The sequence below is a fragment of the Nanorana parkeri genome, unplaced genomic scaffold (assembly GCF_000935625.1).
Source record: "Nanorana parkeri isolate BGI_ZX_2015 unplaced genomic scaffold, ASM93562v1 scaffold295, whole genome shotgun sequence".
Lineage (NCBI taxonomy): Eukaryota > Metazoa > Chordata > Amphibia > Anura > Dicroglossidae > Nanorana > Nanorana parkeri.
The window spans coordinates 785,192-811,577 of NW_017306563.1; the positions used below are offsets into that span (position 1 = coordinate 785,192).

At 46.5% G+C, this 26,386-nt stretch overlaps 1 protein-coding gene across 2 annotated transcripts in view; it reads left to right on the forward strand.

The window, feature by feature from the left end:
* The window catches only part of SRC (SRC proto-oncogene, non-receptor tyrosine kinase), a 57,309-nt gene that overhangs the window by 12,410 nt on the left and 18,513 nt on the right, over positions 1–26,386 (forward strand). The window contains exons 2-6 of one of the 2 annotated variants that reach the window (XM_018557691.1): positions 13,929–14,166; positions 19,615–19,714; positions 21,983–21,997; positions 22,131–22,229; positions 24,666–24,769. In XM_018557691.1, the coding sequence (XP_018413193.1) occupies positions 13,929–14,166; positions 19,615–19,714; positions 21,983–21,997; positions 22,131–22,229; positions 24,666–24,769 (556 nt within the window). The remainder of the gene's footprint in view (positions 1–13,928; positions 14,167–19,614; positions 19,715–21,982; positions 21,998–22,130; positions 22,230–24,665; positions 24,770–26,386) is intronic. The other variant, XM_018557692.1, reaches the window with a different exon arrangement.

Genomic DNA, 26,386 nt, shown 5'->3' on the forward strand with positions numbered 1-26,386 from the left:
GACTCGCCAGGAATCCTAGTCACCAGGTGATGAGGAAGCATGGAGCCAGCTTTCTGGCCAATTAGGAAGCCGGCTGGCGGGTAATGACTTGCCGCCTAGCTTCCTGATTGGCCAGGAAGCCAACTCCATGCTCAAAGGTGATGAGGGAGCATGGAGCCGGCTTCCCGGCAAATCGGGAAGCCGGCTGGTGTGTAATGACTCGCTGCCCAGCTTTCTGATACCAGAAGTTCTGGTATCCGCATAAGTATCGGGAGCATTTGGACAAGTACTCGCCGAAATACTTGGTATCGGCACCGATACTAGTATCTGGATCTGTGCAACCCTACTCCAGAACAACTTTCTCTTGATAAAAGCGATCATAATTGTCGGTGTATAAGAACCCAACTGGAGTAGAGTGCCATTGGAGTTGCATAGGAAGCCCCTTCAGAATTCTTCTCTATACCACAGTAGACCAAGTTTTCATGTGTTGAGGACAAATGTGCTCACCCCTTTCCCCATCCCAGAATGCATTGCCTGGTGCCTGATCAACTTATTTCAAGCCTTAAAGAAGAACTCCTGGTTAATACAATCTTAACCCTTGCATTGTGTGGCAGCTCATTTTGTTTAGGGATCTAAAATAAGAATTATACTCACCGATCCATGATCCTGGCTTGCTCCTAGATCGGTCCCTAGAGCCTCTGTTCCCCTTCGCTTCAGCGGTGTAAGACCCTGTGAATAATCACATCCTATACAGTGTATCGGATGTGAGGACATTGAGGGACATGCCATCGCTGGAACAGAGGAGGAGTCAGGCTGAAGGGACCTATGGGAGGTGGGCTGGAGGACTTTAAGTTAATAATATAGTTGACCTCTCACAATACAGCTCTGTGGCTGAACAACCCATTGCTAGGCCTGAGCACTGCCACATGCTTAGCCCTCTCTGAGAGTTCGACAGATCATCAAAACCATGGGGAATGACAGGCAAGGGGAATACAAAATGCTTATTGAGCTTCCTATAAGAGAACCTGCTACTCTGCCTACTAAGAACAGTAAATGTTCATTGCACAAATGTGCTCGAGTCCGACAAAAGTTCCCTCTTTTAAAGCCAACACTTTCTTTAGTTTTAAATCGGGTTAAGGGAGAGTTATAACCCCTTTCAGCTTTTTTCTGCCTTCTGTGTCCCATTGGGGAGATTTCCCTTCATTTCCTGTCCAATAGCCACAGCAGGAAGTAAGTGGATTTTCCTAGTGGTCAGCCTGCTCACAAGAACTAGTATCATTTTGGCTTCAGTTGCACTTCAATCATAGCTATGAACAAAACTGAAAGATTGGGGGCACCTTACGTTTTGATGCACCAAGAATATATTTAGCTGACTTGCATGGAAAGTTTAATTGGGCTTTATTCTTGTACGATCATTAGTGATGAGGCTGGGCTTGGTATGAAACCAGTTCACCCAAGCCCGCTCAAAACTCTTGACTGCCACCCCCTCTTCCTGACCCAATTGGTTGTGGGGAAGCAGCTATACCTCACAAAGGAGCGGGAAATGCCCCCGCCACAACTGCCGACACTGACCGGGTCGGTCGGACGATTTGGCGGTCATAGTTTTGGGCAGGCTTGGGACAACCGGATTCACACCAAGCCTAGGCTCCTCATCAGTCATCACATAGCAAAGCAACGTTGACCCTTCGTCAGGCATGTGATGGCATGCAACCGGTCAAAAGGCTGACAGTGCAGGCAGCGGGACGGGTTCACTTTAATTTGTGGTGTCCCTTCAGTGGCTTTTATTTTAGCGTAGGTGCACTTATTAGAAAAACATGTCACATTCTTAAACCTCAACCTCTTCCTTTGCTCTATTGTGTAACCTTCGGCATGTTTGTCCAGAGGGATCCCTTGGAATACCTCTCACTTTCTAAGCCCTGTAATAGCCCTGCAGCATTTTATTGATGCACGCTCTCCAACGTGAGTGTTTTGATTTGGAAGTTGGATGGGTATTCTGCTCTCCCACAATACCGTGCCAGCTCACGTCAGAGGGACAAGCCAAGTAGCGAGCATGTGTGTGTGCTGACTGACAAATCGGAGGGGGAAAGGAGGAAGGATCGTCCTGTGACTCAGACTCACACCTCAGCATGACACAGTCATGTGTCACTGTGCCATCATCAAAAGCAAAAAATGGCCTTTTGAAGTCATTGTTCCAAACTCGTGGCTCAGTCTGAACCAACACTCATGTCTTTGTAGTTGGAGTGATGCCGAGGGGGCTGATTCACGGAATCTGGAGAAACTGAAAATGAGCCAAAAGTAGCCAATCACATTCCACCTTTTTTATCATTTCTTTTATGGAAACTTCTGATTGGTGCCTATGGACAACAACGTCAATTCCAACTCTTCCTTTGTTTTGTTTTACCAACTTTTGCAGTGTGAAGTGATGGATAGCATAGCAGCAGTTCAGTAATGCGGAATGGCGTGGTACAGGTAGCCCGGAGCAGTGCTTAAAGTGGTATTAACCTGCCAAACTCTTTGCAATAAGGAATCCAGATCAGACAAATATACATTGCCCAGCAAAGTGTATTTTTCTTCCCTCAAGCACTTAGTCATCGTGTTTCTGAACAGCTCCAACTCAGCTGGGCTTCCCTAATCTTCCTGTCCAGTACAAGATCGCAGTGGACACAGCAATCTCCAGCAAATGCCCATCTACTGTCTTGGAGAAGGGAGCAGCGGGGGAACGGAGTGGATTGCCTTGCTGTGTCTTTGCGGAGAGACGCACAGCTTACGAATGCACACAAGGGTGGCTCCATAGGACCCTGCAAGGGAAAGGACCCAACATAAAACCGGATAACAAGGCAGTGCTCAGGGGAGTAGCTGATTCTACAGGAAACAAACTTTTTTAAACCTCGAGAAGCAGCATCCATGGTAAGTGATTGCATCTGCATTTGAAATAGTTTTAAAACCTTTTGACTTTAATATCATTTTAAAGGGGACACCCTCCCCTCCAAAACACATAAATCCCTTTTGCATGTAGTTTTGCATACTGATCCTAAAACCTATTGAAAGCTTTTTTTCTGGGGTCGCCACCAACTCTCCTTGCAGTGGGGTTGCTCCAGCAGAGTAAGGGTTACACGCTCGTGTAGGTCTGGGGACCTGTGTAAAGTGCTTTACTTACCTGATCCCACCACCCTGGCATTGGTCGCTCTCTTTCTCCTCTCTGACTTATGGACTGTGCCTTGGCGTCCTCGTGTATAATGCAGAGCTAAGGGTCCTGCTTTGTACTTTATGATGTCAGCGGGCTCTACACAGATCTGCTGCTGATGTCATTGGAGAGCCAACAGGGAGTAAGGAAGAAGCCAGTCCACAGCAGCACCAGCCACAACGCACGAAGGAAGGTATAGTCGTCTCACTCACTGAGACCTATATAACATAGTGCAGTGGTTAGCACCTCTAGCTTGCAGCACTGGGGGTCCCCGATTCAAACCTCGGCCGGGTCACTATCTGCAAGGAGTGTGCATGTTCTCACTGTGCTTGTGAGGGCTTCCTCCGGGTACTCCACAAAGACCATGCTGGAATGTTAATTGGCCCTGTATGCATGCGCAATAGGGACCTTAGATTGTAAGCGCCTTGAGGTAGGGGACTCATGTAAATGTACAATGTGTAAATTGTCGGCTCTACATAAATACCAATAATAATAAATTAAATATCCCCCCATCCCCCAAAAAAACTCCTGTTATAATTGCACATCTTCCAAAAAACGCTGCTCCAGGTTACTGCTGAGGTGGGACTTGTGACCAGGTGCCAAGGCATATGGTCACATGATCTCAGCTGATGAGTCTAGGGGACGGGAAGCTAATAAGCTGCAATTCATGAGCTTTGATCCTCCCGTTCAGTAGAGATCAGATGCTTAGCCGGTGGTGTGTGACCACTATGTAACGTCCATGGATAGTTGTACAGAATATTTCCGGTTTACAAGGTTGGTAATGAGGGCGCTGTATAGTCACTGCACAGAATCCAAGCTGTGAGCTCAGCGGGCGCACATGTATGCTTTACTGTATAGATGTGGTTAATGTATAACCTAGTGCAAATACCAGTGGAACATTTTACCCATAGCAGCCATTCAGAAGTCGGCATTCAGTCATCAGCCCGGGGTATGGGAGCCCACAGACATAGGATGGCCTTCGCCAGATCCAGCCGTGTAAAATCTATTTTAGATCTACCATCAACTATAGTGCAAAGGCAAGACTGTCGGTTACAGGCATGACTCGCAGAGGCAGCTTGGGATTTGTAGTTTAAGCACAGCTGGAGGGCCGGAGGTGCCCACCCCCGGTATAGTGTATGGCCAGCTATACAGATCAGGAAATAGCTGTGGCTTGAAGATTTACATTGGATTTTCCCTGCCGATCCCTATGGCCCTGAAGGTGACCCTTACCATACATATATGGCGAGGGAATGACACCCTAAGAGCAGGTGAGTACTTGCCCTAAGGGTGACCCTTACCATACATACATTGCGAGGGAATGACCCTAAGGGCCATGTAACCCTAGAGGGCGAGTATTCACCTGCTCTTAGGGTGTCATTCCCTCGCCATATATGTATGGTTAGGGTCACCTTGAGGGCCAAGTACTCACCTGCTCTTATGGTGTCACTTCCTCCCCAGATATGGAAACCTTATCACATAGAGGGTTCCACGTGTTCATGTCATTTCAACAGCAATGATCAATCTTTTTAGATCTGCAGATTTCATTAAAATACATGGTGATCCTTCCACGAAGGTCAGGCAGTTTGACAACGCTTTTTCTGTTCCCGTCTCCCATGTGTGCTCCGTTGTCACCCTATCACATGGGCTTCAGTTTAAGGGGTTCATTTATAATTTTCTGTGCTGGGCAGATGATATTCGCATGGCACTAGATGGTAGTGACAAGTTATACTCCTCAGTGCCATCTAGGGGCTTTAGCGCGGTGTGAAATTTTATAAATGAACTCTTAATAGTACGAGTGGCCATTTTAATGCTCATTACACAGGGATGGTTCACTGTTGTCACCATCAGGAAACTTGCTCTGAGAAATGACATGCAGCCATCAGTGAAGTCTATGCATGTAGACAGGAAGTGGGTGCAAAGAGGCTGCAGGAGATCAGCAGCCCTGAGATGCAAGCAATGGAAAGAAGGCAAAAACCATATATAGATATATCTATAGCTATAGATATATCTATAGCTATAGATATAGATATATCTATAGCTATAGATATATCTATAGATATATCTATATAGATATAGATATCTATAGATCTATATAGATATATATAGATAGATAGATAGATAGATAGATATAGCTATATATAGATATATATAGATATATATATATATAGATATAGATCTATATATAGATATATATCTAGTATTTTCATATTTGGAACGTGACTGACGCTGTCTGTCCGGATTGGGTGGAAGGACACAATTATTACACTTTGCGGTTGTGTACTACAGACTTCCCATTCTCAACTTGTTTGTCCACTAATATATGCTAATTGGTGAGCGACAGTGTCGTTTCCTCGCTATACTTATCTTACGTGCCAGCCTTCCGCCTGCTCCCAAATATAGCAGGGTGGCTCCAGGACTTGTCACCAGCCGTCGTCTAATACAACCCCAGATATTACCATATTAAGGTGGCAGTGATCTCATCCCTGTGCTGCTTGTGACTACAGCAGATCTGTGGGAAGGGCTCAGCAGTTCCACCTACTAAACATTTTTCTGTATTTGTTTTGATAGTGGTCAAAGATTTCTCCTCACTTCCTGTCCAGATGATTTAAAGTGACATTAAACCCTCAGATTTTTTAACATAAACCAATACTGTAATGTGTGCCTTACTGTAATCCATGGTAGTTTCCCTTTTTGCTGCTCTTCCTTTTAAATCCTCATCTCTTCTCATGCTTGGGGAGAACTTCCCTTTGCAGCTCAGGGCCTCTTCCTGCAGTGCTGGCTCAGGTTACAAACCTATACACAGACACCATGTATCCATTCCTGAGACAAGGCAGTCTGCTGCAAAACAGAAGTTCTGCCCAGCATGAGGAGAGATACGGATTTAAAAGGAAGAGCAGCAAAGAGAAGGGAAACAACCATGGATTACAGTAAGGCACACTTTACACTATTTCATGTTAAATCTGAGGGTTTAATGTCGTAGACGCTGGAAGTGATAGGAAACGGCCACAAAAACCTTTAAGGTTAGAGCTTAGAATGTTCTTGTTCTAAAGGTCCCCAATGGAAACCTTTCCAATGAGTCTCTCCATTGGGAATAAAACTACTTTTTTGTTACCAGAGTAGAATACCGGCTCCATTTACACCTCCTTTTTTTGTTTAAAGTCCACGATAGATGTGCAAAAACTAACACCAAAGTGAATCAAAAAAGGTGCGCGGGGGGGGGTGGCAACTGGTACAACTCCAGGAGAGATGGGGCCCTTCTCTGACCCCCTGGGTTGCAAGGCCAACAGGGGCAGCCCACTTTAGTCCACTTGGCCAAATCCAGACTGACTCCTCTCCTCTTGGTCAGCTGGGGCCTACCAATGAGTACCGGGTTGGGGGCTCTCCCAAAGAGAGAACCCCAGTTCCGGGGAGGAAGGAATGGCCACACACCCTCCCCCTAGACTTCGGGGTGAGGGTAGACCCTAAGACCCATACCTTCATCCTGTGGATTTTTTCTTTTTCGCCAGCCCCTGGTGGGCGCGCATAAACTAAACACCATAGTGAACAAAAAAAAAATTCTGTGAACGCATACACAAGAAAAAGCACAAGGATGTGTCAAATAGTCCATCTCCCGAAGAGATAGGGCCCTTTCCCTTTTCTGCAGCTAACGATTATTTTCATAATCGATTTAGTTAGCCGATTATTAAGTTTGATTAATCGGTTATTCGGATAAAAAAAAAACCGGCTCCAGTGATGGACTACTAGTTTGTACTGAGATTGTAGTCCATCACAGGAGCAAGCTTGGAGCAGTGGAAACAAAAAAAGTGTGGTGTGCAATATAGTACATTATACAGCGGCGCAATGCAGGTTACCAGCAGCTATGAAGGAGTACAGCAAATCGCAGCAATAGTCCATTATACTATAATGTTCTATTGCTGGGATTTGTAGTCCTCTAGCTGGTGGTATTCTGCATTGCGCTGTGTAATGTACTATTGCTGGGATTTGTATTCCTATATTGTTGGCGGTATTCTGCATTGCGCTGTATAATGATTGTACAGGGCAATGCAGAATACCAGCAGCTATATAGAAATACAACAAATGCCAGCAATAGTACATTATACATACAGTGTATAATGTATTGCTGGGATTTGTAGTCCTCCTATAGCTGATGGTACATATACAGCACAATGTACCATCAGCTATAAGAGGACTACAAATCCCACTACCCCAGCAATACATTAATACAGCACCATGGGGGGGAGAATGCAGGCTTACCTGAGCAGCTTGTGGGCCTGTCTGGCAGCTGCCTTCCCCCATATGCCTGATCTTCCTTCATTTGCCGATCGTGAATGGGCGGGCTGTGGCGAGTCTGTGAGGCGGGGAGATGCGGCTTGCAGGGAGGAGAAGTGGTGAGTCTGTATGGCAGGGAGGAGTCGTGTCGTGTGGCACGGTGGAGAGACGTGTCGCGCGGCGGGGAGGGCCTAGTCACACCATCAAGAGTGTGGCGTGTGAGGGAGCTCACAGAGGAGCAGCGGTGTGGGCGGCCGCGTCATGTGACATGCGGCTCAGGTCATGTGTGGGGCCCCAAACAGGCTAACCTATCGATAGCCGACTAATCGACGATGGCAAACGTTGGCAACGTTTTCCATCGTCTATTTTAACCGAAGTAATCGATTAACTGTTGCAGCTCTAACTAGGGCCCTCCTAGATTTCAGACCAAAGGAATTACTCCTGACCCCCACTCTTGCGTGTGTGTATGCTTATTTCGGTTTCCTGGACCCTTCGGGACCCCATCAACTCGGGCACGGTACACCGCAACCACCCATTCTTACCATAAGGCTGGAACAGCTGCACATTTCCCCTCCTAAATGCTCATAAGAACAGATCTTGGCCAAAAGGCCAACACCCTCTCAGTTATGGTGAGAAGGGAATAATCAGAAAGTCCCCCAACTGAATCTAGCGTCGCACAGTAAAGCCTTTTAAAACAGAAGGTATCAATCCTTTACACCCAACCAGCAAACGTATATCCCTCATAATATTGGGCTATATATGCACTATACAACAGCAGTTCTGGATGTGCATTTGCTGTTGGGTGTAACACAATGATTTGTATGGCTCCATTGTCCTAATATGAGGCCTAATCCTCTTATTTTTGATTATATCTGATGGAATGAGACATGTAAAGTTAATTAAAAACAAAAGTTGACCGTTTGCCACCATGTGCAAGTATGAAAAGCGTACTTGCATTGCACATTATGGCACACATACCTGATGGGTGTGCTCTCCTCCAGTGTTGACCGCTCTAGGCTCTCAGTTGCCTCTCTATCCACCACCTTTGCCACTGCTATCTCCTCTGCTGCTTCTTTTGGGTCCCCTGTTGTTCATTCATTGGGCTGCCCCGATGGTGTAATTCCTGCGCATGCGCACAGAAGTTACATCGTCCTCTGCACCCGGCCTACTTCCCTGCATATTGTGCATGCGCGCAATACAGTGTACACAAGAGATAAAAACTGCTAGAGGTTGAAAGCAGCCGTTTTTTGTCTATTCTGCCAATAAATTACTTTCCAGCCATTTTTTATTTTGTAGCTTTAGTTCCAATTTAAGAAGGTTTTAGGCCTCATTCACACTGCCGCACATGTACGCGCATACGTGCGTATTGTACCATATGCAACCTATGCAAATAAATGGCTCCATACACACAGCCGCGTATAGAGCCGTATATTTGCGTAGCGTATATATGCGCGAAAACAGAATGGAACAGAGATGCGTCCGGGCAGCGTATTTCTGCGTATTTACGCGCATATATGTGTGTTTGCGCGCATATACGCGCGTACATGCGTACAGCACATCAAAAAATTCCATTACTAGTAATGCATTCTGGGATTGCATATAGTTCACGCATATACGCTCGTATATACGCGCATATATGCAATATACAATTTTGCTTGCGTTGTGTGTGAATGAGGCCTTCCTGTGCACTGTATTATATTTTAGTGAACCGAGCCCTACAGCTTTGAAGCCACCAATTGTTTTGGCATGCCGTTTTCACTATTGATAGCCTCTGCTTGCACATTTTCCATTCTATAATCCAGGGGTAGGCAGTCTTTACACTCTAGCTGTGGTGAAACTACAAATCCCATAATGCCTCTGCCTTTAGGAGTCACTCCTGTGGCTGTCAGTCTTGCAGTGCCTCATGGGATTTGTAGTTCCACCACAGCTGAAGTGCTGAGGTTGCCTACCCTTGACCTAAGTAATACCCGGAAATGCCAATCATTATAGTAAAGCAGACAGCCACTCGGAAGTAAGTTCTATCAGACCTCAACCCCATAAGCTCCATGGTTGATGGGGTGAACCATGATATCCCTGTCATGGTGAGGTTGCCTATCCCTGCTATGGTTGGTATGGATTGCCTTGGTGTGTGACAGGTTTATTGTAAACGAATGTATCTGCTGATGTGCATTTGTGACATATCCTGGTGTTTTTATATATTATTTGATATGAAAGTTTTATAGATGAGTTTTGATCCCCCCCAGCATACCCTAGAGTTGTATAGCAGGATCTGCAGGACTCTACCTGTCTGTGTGGAATGTAGCTCTGAAGAGTGAGTCCCGGGAACTTCATACTCCATCTATAATTCCTCTAGATCTTTTTCTGCTTATTACGCCATGTTTTTGTACTCGTACTCTGCCCAGCCGTCTGCCGTCCCTTCACCAGCCTGTCCTTAATAAGCCGTTCTGCAGTCTGCTTCCTCATTCTTGTGGTTTCTGTGGTCACCCGTGACTTGTCTCTCTGGGTAAAGTGATAGAATCGAGGGGGAGAAAAAAAACAAGCGAGCGGAAAGGAATAGGCAAGGCGGCAAAGCTAGGGGGTCGGGTTAATGTATGCACACGCTTTAAGCCCCCATTCGCACAACACTCCACATGAAGAATCGTATTATTTTCCATGGTGTCCGTTCACACCTGAGCGTTGTCGATTTGTAGTACATTCGTTTTTCTTGTGCACAGAATTGCTCGTTTTTGGACCCATGGACTGCAATAGGAGCTTCAATTGGTATCTGTTGACTGTTAAGTACTTCATAGTACAAAAGGTAGCCGTTTGCTCTTTGAGGTACTAGGAGCCTTTCATCTGGTAGCCTTTTTTCCTGTTGCCCAAGTGTTTGAAGTGTCAATGTGTCTTCTTTCAGATAATAATGATGAACGCACCCAAACAAGCCTGTGTTTTGCCCATTCAGAGCTCTGTATGTGGTGGGTAGGGGCAGGCCGTTTACTTGGAAGTTGTAATATTGGCCCCATCTTGCAGTGTATCGCTCATCCCTATTAACTGCATACAGAACACAAAGGGATGTACACCGATCAGTCATAACGTTGGGACCACTGAGAGGTGAAGTGAATAACATTGATTATCTGGTTACAATGACACCTGGAAGTGGGTGGGAGATATAAGGCAGCAAGTGAACATTTTGTCCCTGACAATGTGTTGGAAGCAGAAAAAAATGAGCAAGCGTAAGTATTTAAGCAACTTCGGCAAGGGCCAAATTGTAATGGCGAGACGACTGGGTCAGAGCAACTCCAAAACTGCAGCTCTGGTGGGATCTTCCTGATCTGCTGTGGTCAGGACCTACCAAAGTGGTCCAAGGAAGGAAAACCAGTGAGCCTGCCATCCAGGTCATGGGCAGCCAAGGCTCATTGATGCATGTGGGGGGGGGGGGGATAGATAGGCTGGTTTTGTTTTACCATCAGTCCCTCATGCCACTTTGGCTGAGATCACATGATCAAATGCCAACATTTGGTCACATGATGTGCGCTGGCACGGGCAGGGACAATAGGTTTTTATAAATTGCTGAGGCAAAGTTTTCATTGGAAACCTTGCCTCAGAGAAATATATAGAAGCTCCTGCTGCTCTGGTTTTAATACTCTGAGTCACAGATTCAGAACAAGCCTGTGGATAAAGAGCTCTGACTTTACCCTGGTGTTTCTTATCTGTGTCCTTGTTCCATGTCAGTGACTGAGTAAAGTGGCACCTTAACCACACAGGGAGTGCATTGTTTTTAGTAGTCAGCTGACTCATGACTAGAAAGTAAGAGAAATTGCTTTACACCAATGGGAGCCCCCCCCCCCCCCCTCTATTGGTTGTCCTTCTATAAATCACTGTAATTAAAGATGAACTCCAGGCAGATATAAATGTAATAAATTAATACATCTCTGTATTCATTCATCAAAACGCAAGCAGTGCAAGTACCTGAATTTGACTTGTATCGGCATATTCCAGTCACTTTCAGGGGTGTGGAATTCCTATCGCCGACGCCCGGGGCAGGCAGTTTCGTGCGCCGGGCGAGTAGTTTCTTTCTACATTTAGCCCAGCTGCGGGCAAGCAGCACGGCTAAATGTAGTGTGGGAGCCGTTTCGTGCAAGTGATTTTAAACGGCTGTACAGCCGTCCAAAACCACTTGTAACGAGCCTGAATCTCACTCCCCCTCCCCTCTGCTCCCCCTCTCCTCTCTATCTATCTCTGGCGGCCGGCCATGTACCGCTCCCGGTGTTGCCGGCTGTCTCTCTCTCTGCACCTGGGCTTCCTTTTTGCCGTGGTCTTCGGGGTCCCCCCCTCCTCTTGTGGGTGATCCGTGACCACAGCAAATTAGGTTAGAGAGCACGGAGCAAGGCAGAGAACGTGTGTGTGTGTGTTGTGTGTGTTCCGTTACCGCATGGCAATCATGCACAAAACCGTGTGGATGGCCGGTCACAGAATCGCACACCACCACCGATCGTGCTGGCAGTGCCATTATTGTCTAATGGCACCATAGTAGCGCCAGGCAGAATAACGCCCGTGCATTCGCACATAATCGTGGTTGAAAACACAGCACGGTGTGTGTTGCGAAAAAAGGTACATGTACCTTTTTTCAGCGATTACCACGCGGATATAACACCATTGAAATCAAGGGGGCCGCATGGCAACCGCACACGGGTCGCCCAAGTCTGCACCCACTGCAAAGTGTAAATTGACTTTCGCAAGTAATATGGGAAAATGGAATTACCTGCACAAATCTGGTCCCCTCTCCCTCTGCTATACTTACCTTTCAGGGAACGGTCCTTCCCATCCGCCAGTATGGGTGTACTATCACCCATACGGCACCTGACGGCACTGACCAATGAGAAGCTCTTCTTGGCACTGCTAAATACGGTTTTGGGTAAGTTTTTTTTTTTTGCATCAGGACAAGTAGATTACCATGAGGGACAAGTAGATCGGGCCCCCGCTTTAGTCCTTGGACAAGTAGTTTAAAAAAAAAATTCCACACCCTTGCACATTACAGCTGGGCTCAGAGAGAGTGAAAAAGAAGCAGCACGAGGAGTGCAAGGAGCCATACTGTGAAGGAGAGAGCAGCGTGACAGAGACAAGCTCATCAGTGTGCTGCTTCACCTTTCACTGTCCATTCACAGAGTGGGGAAGGGTCCTGCAAGTGAAACTGCATCAGACAAAAGCTCGGACTGGGCTGTATTGTGTGGCAGAGCCATGCAAACCCTTAGACAGAATGTACCAATACAGCCGTTTGAACTACAAGTCCCAGGGCCGGATTAATAGGCCAGGGCCGGATTAATATCAGGGCTACTTGAGCGCCAGCTCCAGGCCCACCACTAAAAATAAGCCCGGCTAGCCAGGATCGCTTCAGTATGCCCAATGGCAATGCAGGCCAGCCTAGCTGAACGCAATCAGGCAGAGGCGCCGGAGGCTCTCTAATGAGGCATATTCGGCAGCCGCTCGCTGGGGCCTCACGGGTGCCCCTACAAGGAGTGAGTGGCCGCCTGATTAGAGATCCGCCTCTGCTGAATCCCATCCGTCCAACTAACAGTACCAGGTCCATGTTGCTCTTAATCCGGGCCCTGCATAAGGCATTGCAAGACTGACAGCCACACTGTAAGGGAGAGAGCAGAGTGACAGAGACAAACTCCTCTGTGTGCTGCTCCACCTTTCACTGTCCATTCACAGGGTGGGAGTAGGGAGGGGCGGTGACCTGCAAGTAAAAGTGAAACTGCATTAGAGAAAGACCAAATAGCATGCATAAAAAATGCTTAATGCAGATATAATCCTATGGGAAGGTGGTTGTTGAAATGATTGGTCTGGTGACAGGTTCTCCTTACGTGTTAAGAAATCAATGTCTTTGTTTCCGTTCCTGACATGGGTGCATGCTGGGCAGTCACAGCACGTTAGCTGTAGTTCAAGTGAACCGGACACGTATGTCATTTCAGTTTCTCATCCCTCTGGCTCTGTTAGCGTTGACCTCCTCTTGCAGACATGATGTCCGGTTCTTCATTGCTGCTCCCAGGCTCTGAATACGTCTCTGTTCCTTTCCATTCTGCTCTCCAATCACGTCTGTTTTACCACCTGTTGTTCCTTCATTCCTCCTCTGGCTCTTCTCCTTCCCATGCCAACACCCCCCTCCTTCCCATTCCCCTTTTATTCCTCTTCCCTCCCATGTTTTGCCGTCACAGCACATTCCAAGACATTCAATAAAGTCTCCCCCACCTCCACATTTCTCCTTCCAGGGCTGGGAGGGGATGTGTCACATTTTACTTGAATTCAGCAGCCAGGTCGTGACCTCATTTAGGGGTCCCGGTGACACCCACCTCCATTAAAAGACATCAATTATACCTTCCTATTAAGTAAATGAACCTGCAGAGCTCTGGGTTGGCCTGTGTCTTGCCCATATGGGTCTGTTAACACATTCCTGCACCTATGATAATGTGCTGACCTGTCGGTAATACTGACTCTTACCTCCTTGTCTTACGCACAGATGGGCGGTACGAAGAGCAAGCCGCGGGAAGCCGGCCAGCGGAGTCGCAGTCTGGATATCGCCGAGGGGTCCCACACACCGTTCCCTTCGCTATCTGCTTCTCAGACCCCCAGCAAAAGCCTAGACGCGCATCGACCTGCCAATCAGCCGTTCGGGGGCAACTGCGACCTCACGCCGTTCGGAGGGGTAAACTTTTCAGACACCATCACCTCTCCTCAGAGGACCGGAGCACTGGCAGGTTAGTACATGGGCATGGGAGCTGATGGCACAAAAGCCGGTGCAGTTGGCCAAGATGCCAAAGTAACTTCAGGACTTTGACAGCTTGTGCTTGCTGCGTCTGACGCAGTCCCTGCATTGCTAAAGAGGACAGTCCCCCTGAAAACCGTTATTTTCAATTTGGGGGATGTTAAGCTGAATTGCTTGGTGACGCTGCTCAAAAATTCCTGGATCTACTTATGTTATAATAGGGGGGTCACTCTCCCCCTCTCTCTCCCTCTCCCCTTTTTTAGATTCTTTTCAGTTTGTTACATTATACAGAATGCAGCCAGAGGAATGAGACTCGAGAAGGAAAAGGGGGGGGGCGCATAGCTGAAAAGGTGACTGGGGGGATCTTTCCAGGTAATATTATAAGCCATTGAGTAACTCATCCAAATGGCGGTGCTTAAAACTGAACTCCGGGTGGAGAGATGGACAGACATACACATGCTTTTTATCCGGTTACCTATGCAACGAGAACGAGTACCTGAATATGTTTGAATATTTGCCTTCTTCATTCTATGGTACAGCAGCATGCATATGGACAGGAAGGGGAGGGATGCGCACTTTAAACCAATCAGGGCTTTGCAGCACATCCTACAGTAAGGGAGAGCAGAGGGATTGCCTCACTGCAAGGGTTAAATGCTCATTTGTTATTAGGTTCAAAAATAACAGTTATACTCGCCTGATCCTCCAAGCTGGCTTGCTCTTAGACCGGTCCTTCCAGGCTAGCTCCCCTTCCGCTGCAGCGGTCTAAGGTCCAGTGAGTGATCAGGTCCTATACAGAGTGTATAGGATGTGAGGACACTGAGGGATAGTGCCACTGTTGCAGTGCAGGGGGACACTGAGGAATGTACCAGTGCTGCAGTGGAGGGAGAGAGAGGCTCCAGGGAACAGTCTTATCGAAAGTTCCAACTTGTCAACCTCTCCAACTGGTAACGTCACATCCGGTGACTGCCAGTAGGAGATCTGCAGCAGATGGTGCTAGTGCGCATGCCCAGGAAATCCTTGTCGAACCGTCTAACTATTGCCACAGAGCCTGCGCGGCTATCCACTTCCATAACCTACTACAGTTATATTTGTCCTAGGTTATAGAAGCCGATAGCCACGAAGGCGCAGTGGCTATTGCCTCATGGGATTCTGTAACCTAGTCAAGTTCTGCTTTTAACCACAGTGTAGTCTGCAGGGAGATTCAGGGCCTGACTTGTAAACTCTGACCTGACTTGGACCACAAAGCAGGCCTAATAGAATTCCAAGTCCTTAGGCAGGTAAAACGATTAATTTATACATTTCATGTAATAGCAGTTTAGTTGGAATATCATTTTCTAGGAGATCTGGGCCCTTTAGCTAACCATAGCCACAAATAAAACAGGTTGGGGCAAAAACTGCTTCAAGGGAACCTGTACTAACAGCATAATGTGAGCTGCATGTAGCTCCAGTACACAAAACTGGAACTTGATGCAGCCGTTGTAGTTGGACTGGTACGGTGACGCAGTAATAATTCAGAGGACCGGGCAGCGAGCATTCTCTGGAGAGGTCAACGATTGTCAATTTCTTTCACTAGAGCTTCCCTTTAACTTGTACACATGATCAGAATCCAGCAGCCAATCGGCATCCCATTTCAGGTGAGTCAGTGGATGAGTGATTGCTTCTATCATGGTGATGAAGTATGTGGGAGATTGATCAGTAGCAATGCACATAACTGCGTTATCACCAGCAGCACAGATCCAGTCTATACACAAATGAGATGTTTGGGTCTGCAGTACATATATAATCAGTGTTCCTAGAAGCAGGACAAGGAGTCGGGTCATACTGTTTGAGGGCCTGTTCACATGAGTTTCAGGTCCTGATCAGGTCCGGATCTGCAGACGCGGTGCTACTGATGCAGTGCGTTTTGGCCGCATTTTTGATACTTTCCAGTAAAAAAAATAAAAACAGAAAAAAAAATTGTTTTTGCTGGAGTGGGGCTGTTAGTATGTTAGCTGCAGTGCGTTTTTGGCGCGTTTTTGACGCGTTTGCGATTCCTGACCGTACAAAATGTGACATGCAGTATTTTTCTGTCATAACCTGAACGGACTGCGCACGTGAGAACTGTAGCCCATAAAACACATAGGGATACATTGGGATGCATTTTGAGTGCAGGAGCGTACGGATCATGTCAGCACACAAAACGGACGTCGTGTGAACAGGCACTCGGGTCCCAAAATGCAGAGATTTTTGTTTTTATGGCAATGGCCCGATGCACACAGATCTGTCCTGTCAGTGTTGCCAGCCTTTAAAGCAGTGCTTATCAATTGTACAAGGTTTAGGGGGCCTCGCCTGTGGCCCCTGATTTCCGCAAAAAGCTGCACATAATGTTCAGTATTTGCAATGCTACAGAAGACTGTCAGACTGCAGAATTAACCGGCAGAACCGTAAGAAACTATGGACATTCTACGGGCATGGTTGAGGACCAGCTCTAAGAGACAGTCAGACTGGGAACATGTACGTGAGACTGCTAGAGATCACTGCCATTTACCTCCCCTTTACAAGGTCAGCAATGCCGCTGCTGGCTGCTGAGGTTCAAGGGCAGCATGGCAATCACTAAGTGCTGAATGCTGCCCTCAGGCCATTTGTTGGACACCAGGTGCTTAAAGTGAACCCAGCCTGGCCCAAAAATGTTTCTAAGGTGACACCTTGTGGTTACTGCTGGTACATATGTAGAGTTGGCTCTGCACAATACAGCCTAATTCAAATTCTGTACAATCTCCTTTTTAGATGGACCAAAATTATGTCATGGTCTACCGGCAAAATCCATTCAGTTAATGGCCGGTCATGGTGGACCTCTCCAGTATAGTCATTGGTAGAAGAAAATGGTATCAGATGGCAAAGTGTATGGTCCTTTTCAAATCTCTGGAGCTTCCTAGAATTATACATGGGGCCTCAACTTCTTCCTGAGTTAAGCCTTTCTCACCCCAATTCTATACAAAGGTCAAATTCCAGAACTTTAGTGGACAATAAAGACTCTGCCTCTTGATTAGTGCAATGAGGTGATGCCTAATGTGGGCAGATGTCAACACCCCATGTGCACCCTGGGGCTGCACGTGTACTTAGGCTTTGATCGGAAGTCTAACAGGTGCAGCAACCAGAAAGTACCTCAAAGTATGTGCAATTTATCATCTATAGGGCCGGTTCACACCACAAAGAGTGCGTTCCACTAATAGATGCACTATTTTTGCAGATCACACTGGCCCGGAACGCAGGGGCTAATGTGCTCAGGTGCGGGCGATCACACTGCGAGCTTCATTCATTGAAGATTGACTTCAATGCACCGCCACGCCCCCTCCCGCCCCTGAACGCAGGGAGGCGGCCGTGTTGCGTTCCAGAGGCTAAACGCTCTGGAACGCACTCTTTTGTGGTGCGAACCAGCCCTTATAAATGGAAGCCACAAGCACATATATAAAGCTGCGAGTCATTGGTCCTCGGATCGTTCACCACCCGATGCCTGTCAGATGCTTCAGTGTAGTTTGCGGAGCATTCAACACCAGCCCATATAAAGATCCTTGACCTGGGCTTGAGAAATCCCAGGAGCCAGGTAGCCAATGCTCTTTAAAATGGCAACCTCCACTGTGAAGGTTTTCTGTAGTTGATGTCAATGGAGCTGGCCCCTTAAAAAAAGAAAAAACATTTACTGGCCTCTGGATTGTTCAGACCAGGTCCTAAATCCCATGATATCGTGTCCTCACCTGACCTAGACCTATGCTGCTTTTTGATTTGCCATTTAAAGGTCATCTCCAACCACAACTTTTTTCACAAACCGTTAAAAACTATCTGTTTATTTTTCTTCCTAAAGCCCTAAGGGGAGATATACCTTTTACTTCCTGTATGATGAGAAGGAAGTGATCAGAATTTCTCCAGTAGGGGTACAAACCACAATCAATTTTTTTTTAAAGTAGAGGGAGGAAAGGCTTTTCTTGTTAGGTTTTCTTGTTCAATATTTTCATTGTTTTTGCAAAAGCAAATGACGACATGTACAACAACATGAGCAATGTAAGCCGTGCAGATATTTTGCATACAGTGTAAGCAACATTCCCAGTATGGCACGTCACTACATATTTACTTGTTTAATAATTAGAGGTACTTCTATAGCACCATCAGTTTACGCAGTGCTTTACATGGTGCACAGCTTACATCAGTCCCTGTCCTCGAGGAGCTTGCAGTCTAGGTTCCTATCTCGCATACATACAGGGCCGATTTGGATAGGAGCCAATTAACCTTCCAGCATGTCTGTTTGGAGTGTGAGAGGAACTGGAGTACCTGGAGGAAACCCACGTAAGTGCAGGGAGAACATGAGTGTTAAGAAAGAATACACATGGGTTACAATGTGTATAACCTTTTATAAAATGGATGCATAGAAAGAGAAATGGGGGATCAGGGGAAGGGTGGGTGACAGGGGTCTGGGGAAGGTTTGAGGGGTAATAGTCTCCGTGGGACTCCTGCCCCATATGGGCTCACCAGCAGTTGTCGATCCAGGACCCGGCATTGGGGATCAGGGGAAGGGCGAGTGACAGGGGTCTTTGGAAGGTTTGAGGGGTAATGGTCTCCGTGGGACTCCTGCCCCATATGGGCTCACCAGCAGTTGTCGATCCAGGACCCGGCATTGGGGGTCTGGGGAAGGTTTGAGGGGTAATAGTCTCCGTGGGACTCCTGTCTCATATGGGCCCACCAGCAGTTGTCGATCCAGGACCCGGCATTGGGAATCGGAAAGGGTGAATGACAGGGGTCTGGGGAAGGTTTGTGGGGTAATAGTCTCCGTGGGACTTCTGCCTCATATGGGCCCACCAGCAGTTGGGGGATCAGGGGAAGGGTGAGTGACGGGTCTAGGGAAGGTTCGTGGGGTAATAGACTCTGTGGGACTCCAGTCCAATATGGGCCCACCAGCAGATGTCGATCTAGGACACGGCATTGGGTCTCATAGCCTGAGGTTGAGTGGCTACGGTTTCAGGTGCATGTGCCTCTAATGTTTTTATTGCCATCTGTGTGCCCTTTAGGGAACTCTCTCCACTTCCTGTACAGTCACTAGGACAGGAAGTGCAGTAAAACCTCCTCAGCAGGTTCATAGATGGTAATACCCTGACAGAGGTTATAACCTTTCTCCAATGTACCCGCAACATGGGGGCGGACAAATTAATATGGAATTTAGGAGCCAGTCTGCCCAATCCAGGAGCCTGCAGGATTTGTAGGCACCAGCTTTAAAAACTACTACAAAGAAACCTAAAAATGTAAGTGCCAGCTGTAGTTTTTAAGGAGTACTGGGGACCTTGCTGCTGGGATTTGTCCAGCAATCTCATAACCATGTTTTGGTTGTAGTTGGAATTTAAACATCAAAGCCTATTATCTTATAAGAAGCACACGTCACCAGATTGTCTGATTCTGCTTTCTCTCTATGTAGGGGGAGTCACCACCTTCGTCGCTCTTTATGATTATGAGTCTCGCACAGAAACAGACTTATCATTCAAAAAGGGAGACCGGCTGCAAATCGTCAACAACACGTGAGTGAGCTTTTAGAAATGTTGAGTGATGACAATCTACAAACACTTCTAGATAATTGCCGGCTTTGTATTCTTTGCATACCTTTTTTATTTCTCTTTTCTTCCACAGTCTTCTGGTAGTGGCCATGTTTACTAAGGGCAGATTACTAGCTCTTCTATTACTTCCTGGATTTCTGGCGGATGTGACTGTGCCAATGCACATCATCTCAGGGGAGGAAAATGCATTCCTCTCGACCAGGGGTGGGCAAACTCCATCCCTCCAGCTGTCGTGAAGCTACAAATCCTATTATTCATCTGCCTCAGGGAGTCATGCCTGTTACTGTCAGTCTTGCAATGCCTCATGGGATATGTAGTTGTACCCCAGCTGGATAGCTTACCCCTGCGCTAGGTCAGCCCACCCAGAACAAATTATATATATATATATATATATTGTTTTTGCACATTTAAAATGTGGTACCTACCTCTTGCAATCTCCTGTACAACAGCACTCAGACTAGAACAGAACTAGGGACCAGTCAGGTGTCCGGGCAAGAAACATTCTGAGTAAGAGAGAGCAGAGAGATGACCTCATTAGTCTGGACAGAGAAGGAGCAGCAAGAATTACAGGCTGGGGGGGATGGACGGACGGACTAGGCTGTGTTGCTTAACTGCAGCAAAGAAAGTTCAGGTCAGCAGGTAGTCTGTATTGTGCATCAGGGCTGTTTCAATCCCAGGACTGATAGACAGAAATACAAATCCTTTGTCTTGTAGGACCGCTCCCATGTATGTGTTTCAAAATGTGTATAAAGTCAAAATGTTTTTAGTATTTTTGGGTCATAGCTCTCCATATAAATCATGCAAACCATTTTACTTTGTTCCTGTGGATCAGAGGTGGCCAACTCCAACCCCTTCTAGATGTGTGCAAATGACAAATCCCAACATGTCTCTGGGAGTCATGGCTGTAACTGTCAGTCCTGCAGTGCCTCACGGGACTTGTAGTTCCACAGCATCTGGAGGGCTGGAATTGCCCACTCCTGCTGTAGATCCTGCCAGTAACATCCTGACAGCGCTCAGCCACTGCTGGTCAATGAGCGGCAGCATTGTCCGCCTTCTATGTGCACTACTTCAGATGGCTGCCTATCTGATAGACCTGATGAAGCAGCCCAATGGCCATCTGAATAAGCCCCCATGGCAGGCTGACAGTGCTGCTGCCAGTTATATGTGCCCGAAGTTCAGCTTTAAATTACCAGACAGTTTCTCATCTCTCTCAGGTATTCTGTTGGGGAGGTGTCTGCGCCTCTGTCTTGGGGTCTACATAACTGCACTGACCACCAGTATGAGGGGTTCCAATCTACTTAAATATCACTATTGGTTGAACTGGACCCTTAACTGTTTCCTGATTGGTCCAGTGGAAGGGAGGAAAGCGTTCATACATAGTTGCATAGTTCGTCAGGTTGAAAAAAGACACAAGTCCATCGAGTTCAGCCTATGTGACAGTTAATCAGTTTTTAAAATTCTGAATTCAAAAAGTATCCATATTTTGGTCACAAAGTATTGTTACTGAGATGGAACAATCTTCTCTTTAAATGTAAAATGCAAGAATTACAGCTAAGTGCATTGCTCATCTGCTTCTATCCTGTATATAATGAGTAGTTCACCCTCTGCTAGATTACAGAACACCTCCCTCTTATGTTATGGAGATTAGTATGGTGGGGTCTGTAGCCTTGCAGAGAAGAATTCTGGTAGGGCTGACAACACTCCTTGATATTTAGGGGCAGCAAAGGCTGCGTTGTCAGCTCAAATAGGAGGATAGGAGCTCACTGGATTTTTGCCAGGTCATGAGGTATATTTTAGTACTTGCATTAGGTTTAAAGTAGCAAAATATGAGGCAGTGTGTGTGTATTGCAATGATCTGCTACATATCCCCCCCCCCCTCCACTTTCACTTTTAGAATTGGACGTCGGGGTAGTGGTAGCCTCCATGTCTGTCTTACAGCGTTACCTAGAACATGCCTGTGTGCAGTAATCATGTTTATCTACACACAAGACTACATGAAATATTTAGTAATACAGATGGAAGTGAAGCATTTTCAGTTTGTTTTGAGGATTTCCTAATGAGAAAAGGGATTATGAATGAGCTATTCTCTTTGCTACTGTCTTGCTCCTGTGCTGATCTCTCTCTCTCTCTCACTTTCTGGCTTGCTCCGGCTCTCACATTCTTGCTTTGCTTTTTTTCTCTGTCATCATGTCTGATCCCGCGTCTCTCTCTCTCACACATGCTGCATCGTAGGAGGCCGGATATCAGGTATGTGCTTGCTTATAACAGTGGAATGTGCGCTCACATGTGTGTGCATGCAATCTCCGGAGCGTTGGCTGCATGTACTATCAACAACTCAGGCATCCTATGAGTAAAATGTTGTCATTGTTTGCCTCCGCAGGGAAGGTGACTGGTGGTTGGCGCGATCACTCACCTCCGGGCAGACCGGGTACATTCCAAGCAACTACGTGGCTCCTTCTGACTCCATTCAGGCTGAAGAGTGAGTAATGGGACAAATTCTTCCGAAATATCTTTTACCTGTAGGTGTTCGATGGGTGAGCCTGGCTGTGTTTGGGATCCCTTTGTTACCGTCAAACCACAGGAGAACTATTTTGAAATGCAAAAACAATTTTTGGAAGATTCAATGAATGTCCATCAATGAACCGTCCGCATGTGTATGAAAATGAGGATCTTGCAATTGTTTGTCATTAGGATAATTCATGGCGCCTTCCAATTGTTGCGCTGTTAAGGAGACTGTCGCCTTGCTCATGCAGGGCAAAGTGACCGTGTTTCTGCAGAGGGCACCCCTGTCCACATATATTCCACCTTACCCGCGTTCCCTTTCAGCTCCTTGGTAATGCTTTATAGGAGTATCTGTTTAACCCCTTAATCACCAAGGCCTTTTTTTTCCCATTTTTTTTTTTTTGCACACATGTTCTAATCCACATTTTAGGCCAGAAATTACTTCAAACCCCCAAACATGATATATTTTCTGAAAGCCTAGACCCTATAGAATAAAATGGTGACAGTTGCAAATTTTTATGTTGCACGATATTAGCGCAACTCCTTATCAAACCCGAAAATGAATTGAAAAATACAATGAAATGCCCCAAAACACAATAAAATACCCATTTGTTTTGTAAAATATAAAAGATGAGGTTACACCAAGTAAGTAAATATCCAACATGCCCAGGATAAAAATTGTGTGCGTCCATGAAACTGAAACAGAATTCAGTACCCCAAAATGTTCATACATGACGCTTTAAAGCCCCCACAGGTCATCAGATTAGAGGGCATTTACCGGCCCGTTGAAGCGATCTGGCGACAGCGGAGTCGCCAGAATCGCTTCTATTGTAAAGCCGCCCATCAGCTTTACAAATGTAAACAGAGTCCCGGCGGGTTTAAACGGTCCTGATGCCAATGGCGTACTATGGACGTCACTGGTCATGAAGGGGTTAAAGCGACTCTGTCCCTAAATGAAAGGTTGCAAAGACTTAATAAATGCTCACCACTTCCTGAGCCACAGATCTTCAGTGTAAGAAAGATCAACTGCTGGCTGAAGAAACTTTTGGGTCGGTCACTTCCCAGAGTGTCAGATTTTTGGTACCCCCACTGTAAGCGGTGGTTCCTCCTGTAAGCCCTTACGTCACTGCATTGACTAAAGCTGGCCAAGCACTGGTTAATTTTCGGCTCAAGAATTTGACCAGTGTGTGCTCCCTAGGCACCCCTATGTTTGACAAAAGTCGATTTTTTGACTTTTGTCGCAGCTGGTTTTAGACTTCTTGGCCGAACAATGACTACAGCCAATCGCCTTATGTCACTGCTCTGGTATTCTGACAGTGGCACGCTTGCCACTGTTAGAATATAACAGACAATAGAGGGGTACACTGTTTGGTATGAATGGGGGAATCCAGCATTTTTTAAGTGGGGCTGAAGGAGAAGAAACGCACAGTATATGGCCAGCTTTAGGGGATAGAGGGTCAAACCAATGAGCACAGAGGGGGAACCAGGAATCGGACACCCTCTGTGTTTTGTTTTATTAATATTAGGGATGAACCAATACCGTTTTTCGGTATCGGTACTCGCCGATACGGAGTACTGATACCGGTACTTCCGCTAGCATGAAGCCGGCTTCCCGGGCCATCAGGAAGCCGGGCGGCGTGTCTTTAGCTGCCGCCCGGCTTTTTGATTGCCTGGGAAGCCAGCTCCATGCTGTTTGGCCAGCTCGAGGCTGATTGGCTGGGAAATCAGCTTCCCTGCCAATCGACATTGAGCTGGCTTCCTGGCCAACTTCCTGATTGACTGGGAAGCCGGTTCCATGTTCCCTCAAGGCAGTGCTGGTCAGAGGAAATCTCCCTCTGACCGGAAGTTCTGGTATCGGGGGTAGGTATCGGAGCATTTGGGCAAGTACTCGTACACGCCAAAATACTCGGTATCGATACCAATACTAGTATCCGTATCGGTGCATCCCTAATTGTTATTTTACATTTATATTAGGCCACTACAGTGGTTGGACCTCTGAAGGTCGCAGTCCGGATCTCCATTCGGCTGTCACACTTGGTATAGTTGTAAAACACTTATTCATGGGGGAAAAATGAAAATGTTATTTGTACTTTTACAATAATAAAAAACTATGACTTCAGATTGGCTGTTGGAGCAGCACCGAGTGGAAGTGAATATTTGCATAATAATGAAAGCAGGTTGACGCAGTATTTGGAACCGGGGATAACTTTGATGTCCAGCTCCACTTTACAATGAAGGTTGGACCTCCACTAATGATCCATAGTGAAGGTTCAACCTTCATTGTAAACTGGAGCAGGGCATCAAAGTTATCCCAGGGGATTATTATGTCTGACTTTTATCTGTCTTGCCTTGTAGTAACTATATGCAACTGTATGTGCTTACCGAGGTTCACTGTCATCTCTGCCCTCCGCAGGTGGTATTTTGGGAAGATCACACGCAGGGAGTCCGAGCGATTGTTACTGAACCAGGAGAACCCTCGAGGGACTTTCCTAGTGAGAGAGAGCGAGACCACCAAAGGTGAGAAGGACTTTGTTTGTTTTACCTGTAGGGACATTACATCAGGAAGTGCTGGAAGTGAATTTCCACTTATTACCCGAATTACATATACAGAAGGTGAACGGTTTTAGTTGCCAAATGATTTGTAATTCTATTGAAGTTTACACACCGCACAGCCAGGCAGGCCACACACTTCTCGTCTATTTCAGCAATGCTTCCAGACAGATTAATCGGCATCATCACCTCTGTGCAATCAGTAGTGTTGTGAGGCAAGAACTAGTGGTGTGACTGTGTAAAGTGGTAGAGTTGTGTAATGTGCAAGTATTTAGAGCTTTGCCTTAAGATTTATACACGCACGCACACCAATACGCACACGCCAATGCCTAGTCAGATTAAAGAGGAACTTTCCCCATATCTTTAAAATAACAACAAAGTGACCCCTAGAAATGTTTAGTAAGGACAATCTATGAACAGACACTTCTAGATAATTGCCGGCTTTGTATTCTTTGCATACCTTGTTTCTCTTTTCTTCCCCAGTCTTCTCACTGTGGCCATTTCTACTAGGGGCAGATTACTCCATCTCCCTTTTACTTCCTGGAACACCGGCACATGTGACTAGGACATGTGACCATGCACATCATCTCAGAGGAGGAAATGCCTCTCCTTGAGATCTTGTGAGATTACAGATTAGAATTACCTGCAATGTTGTGCTGATGTAACCTTCCCAGGCTACATCACTAAAAGAGGACCAGGAAGTAGAAAAACCATTATGGTAAAAGAAAAATGTTTATTTAACTAATGAATGTAAGAGAATTTCATATCCACATGCAGAGCTGAATGCTGATGTGATTTTTTTAGTAAAGGTCCATTTTAAAGAAAAGGGCTAAGCTCTACTTGAATTTAGGCTGCCCTAAGTATTGGGAAGGTAAAATGTACTCTTCACGATATTTCGAGCTGGTGTGGGACACTGCATCTGTCACAGGCCAGCTCTATAGATCAAGAGCTGACTGATCATATAACCTCCGATCACTCAGCTCACAGTTTCCTCCCTGCAGAGAGGAGTGACTGACAGCCATTGCTTCCCACAGGGATTCCCCTAACTATTCCTCCAGTGCTCATTGGAGGAGGGGGGGGGGGGCGGCGGCACAGCTGGCCCTGGCTCTATAGAGGCAGAGCCAGTGGTCAGTCAGGCAGCCAGTTAGATCCTGACAATATTTACATTTGACTGATCCTTCTTAGTTTCAAAGCGGCTCAGCACTCTCAGCAGATAGCGGCCTGCAGCCTTCTATATGCTGACTTTGGGTCACAGGAGTACACTAGTGAAGGTTTTCTCCCATCCTCTGGAACGTTCTACCCCAACCTGTCCAGGTATCTAACCTGTCTGCCTTTAGGGGATCCATGAAGAGTCAACCTAACCACCGAACTATCACTTTCTCAAACAATTCATCCCCACGCAGCCTCAGCCTCATGTATTACTCGCCCCTCCCTTTTTAGATTGTATGATCTCACGGGCAGGGCCTTCCTTACCATCTTGTCTTCATTAGTAATGTAACTGTAATGTCTTCCTTATACTGTAAAGTGCTGGGCAAACTGTTGGCACTGTACAAGTCCTGTATAATAATAATAATAATAATAGAA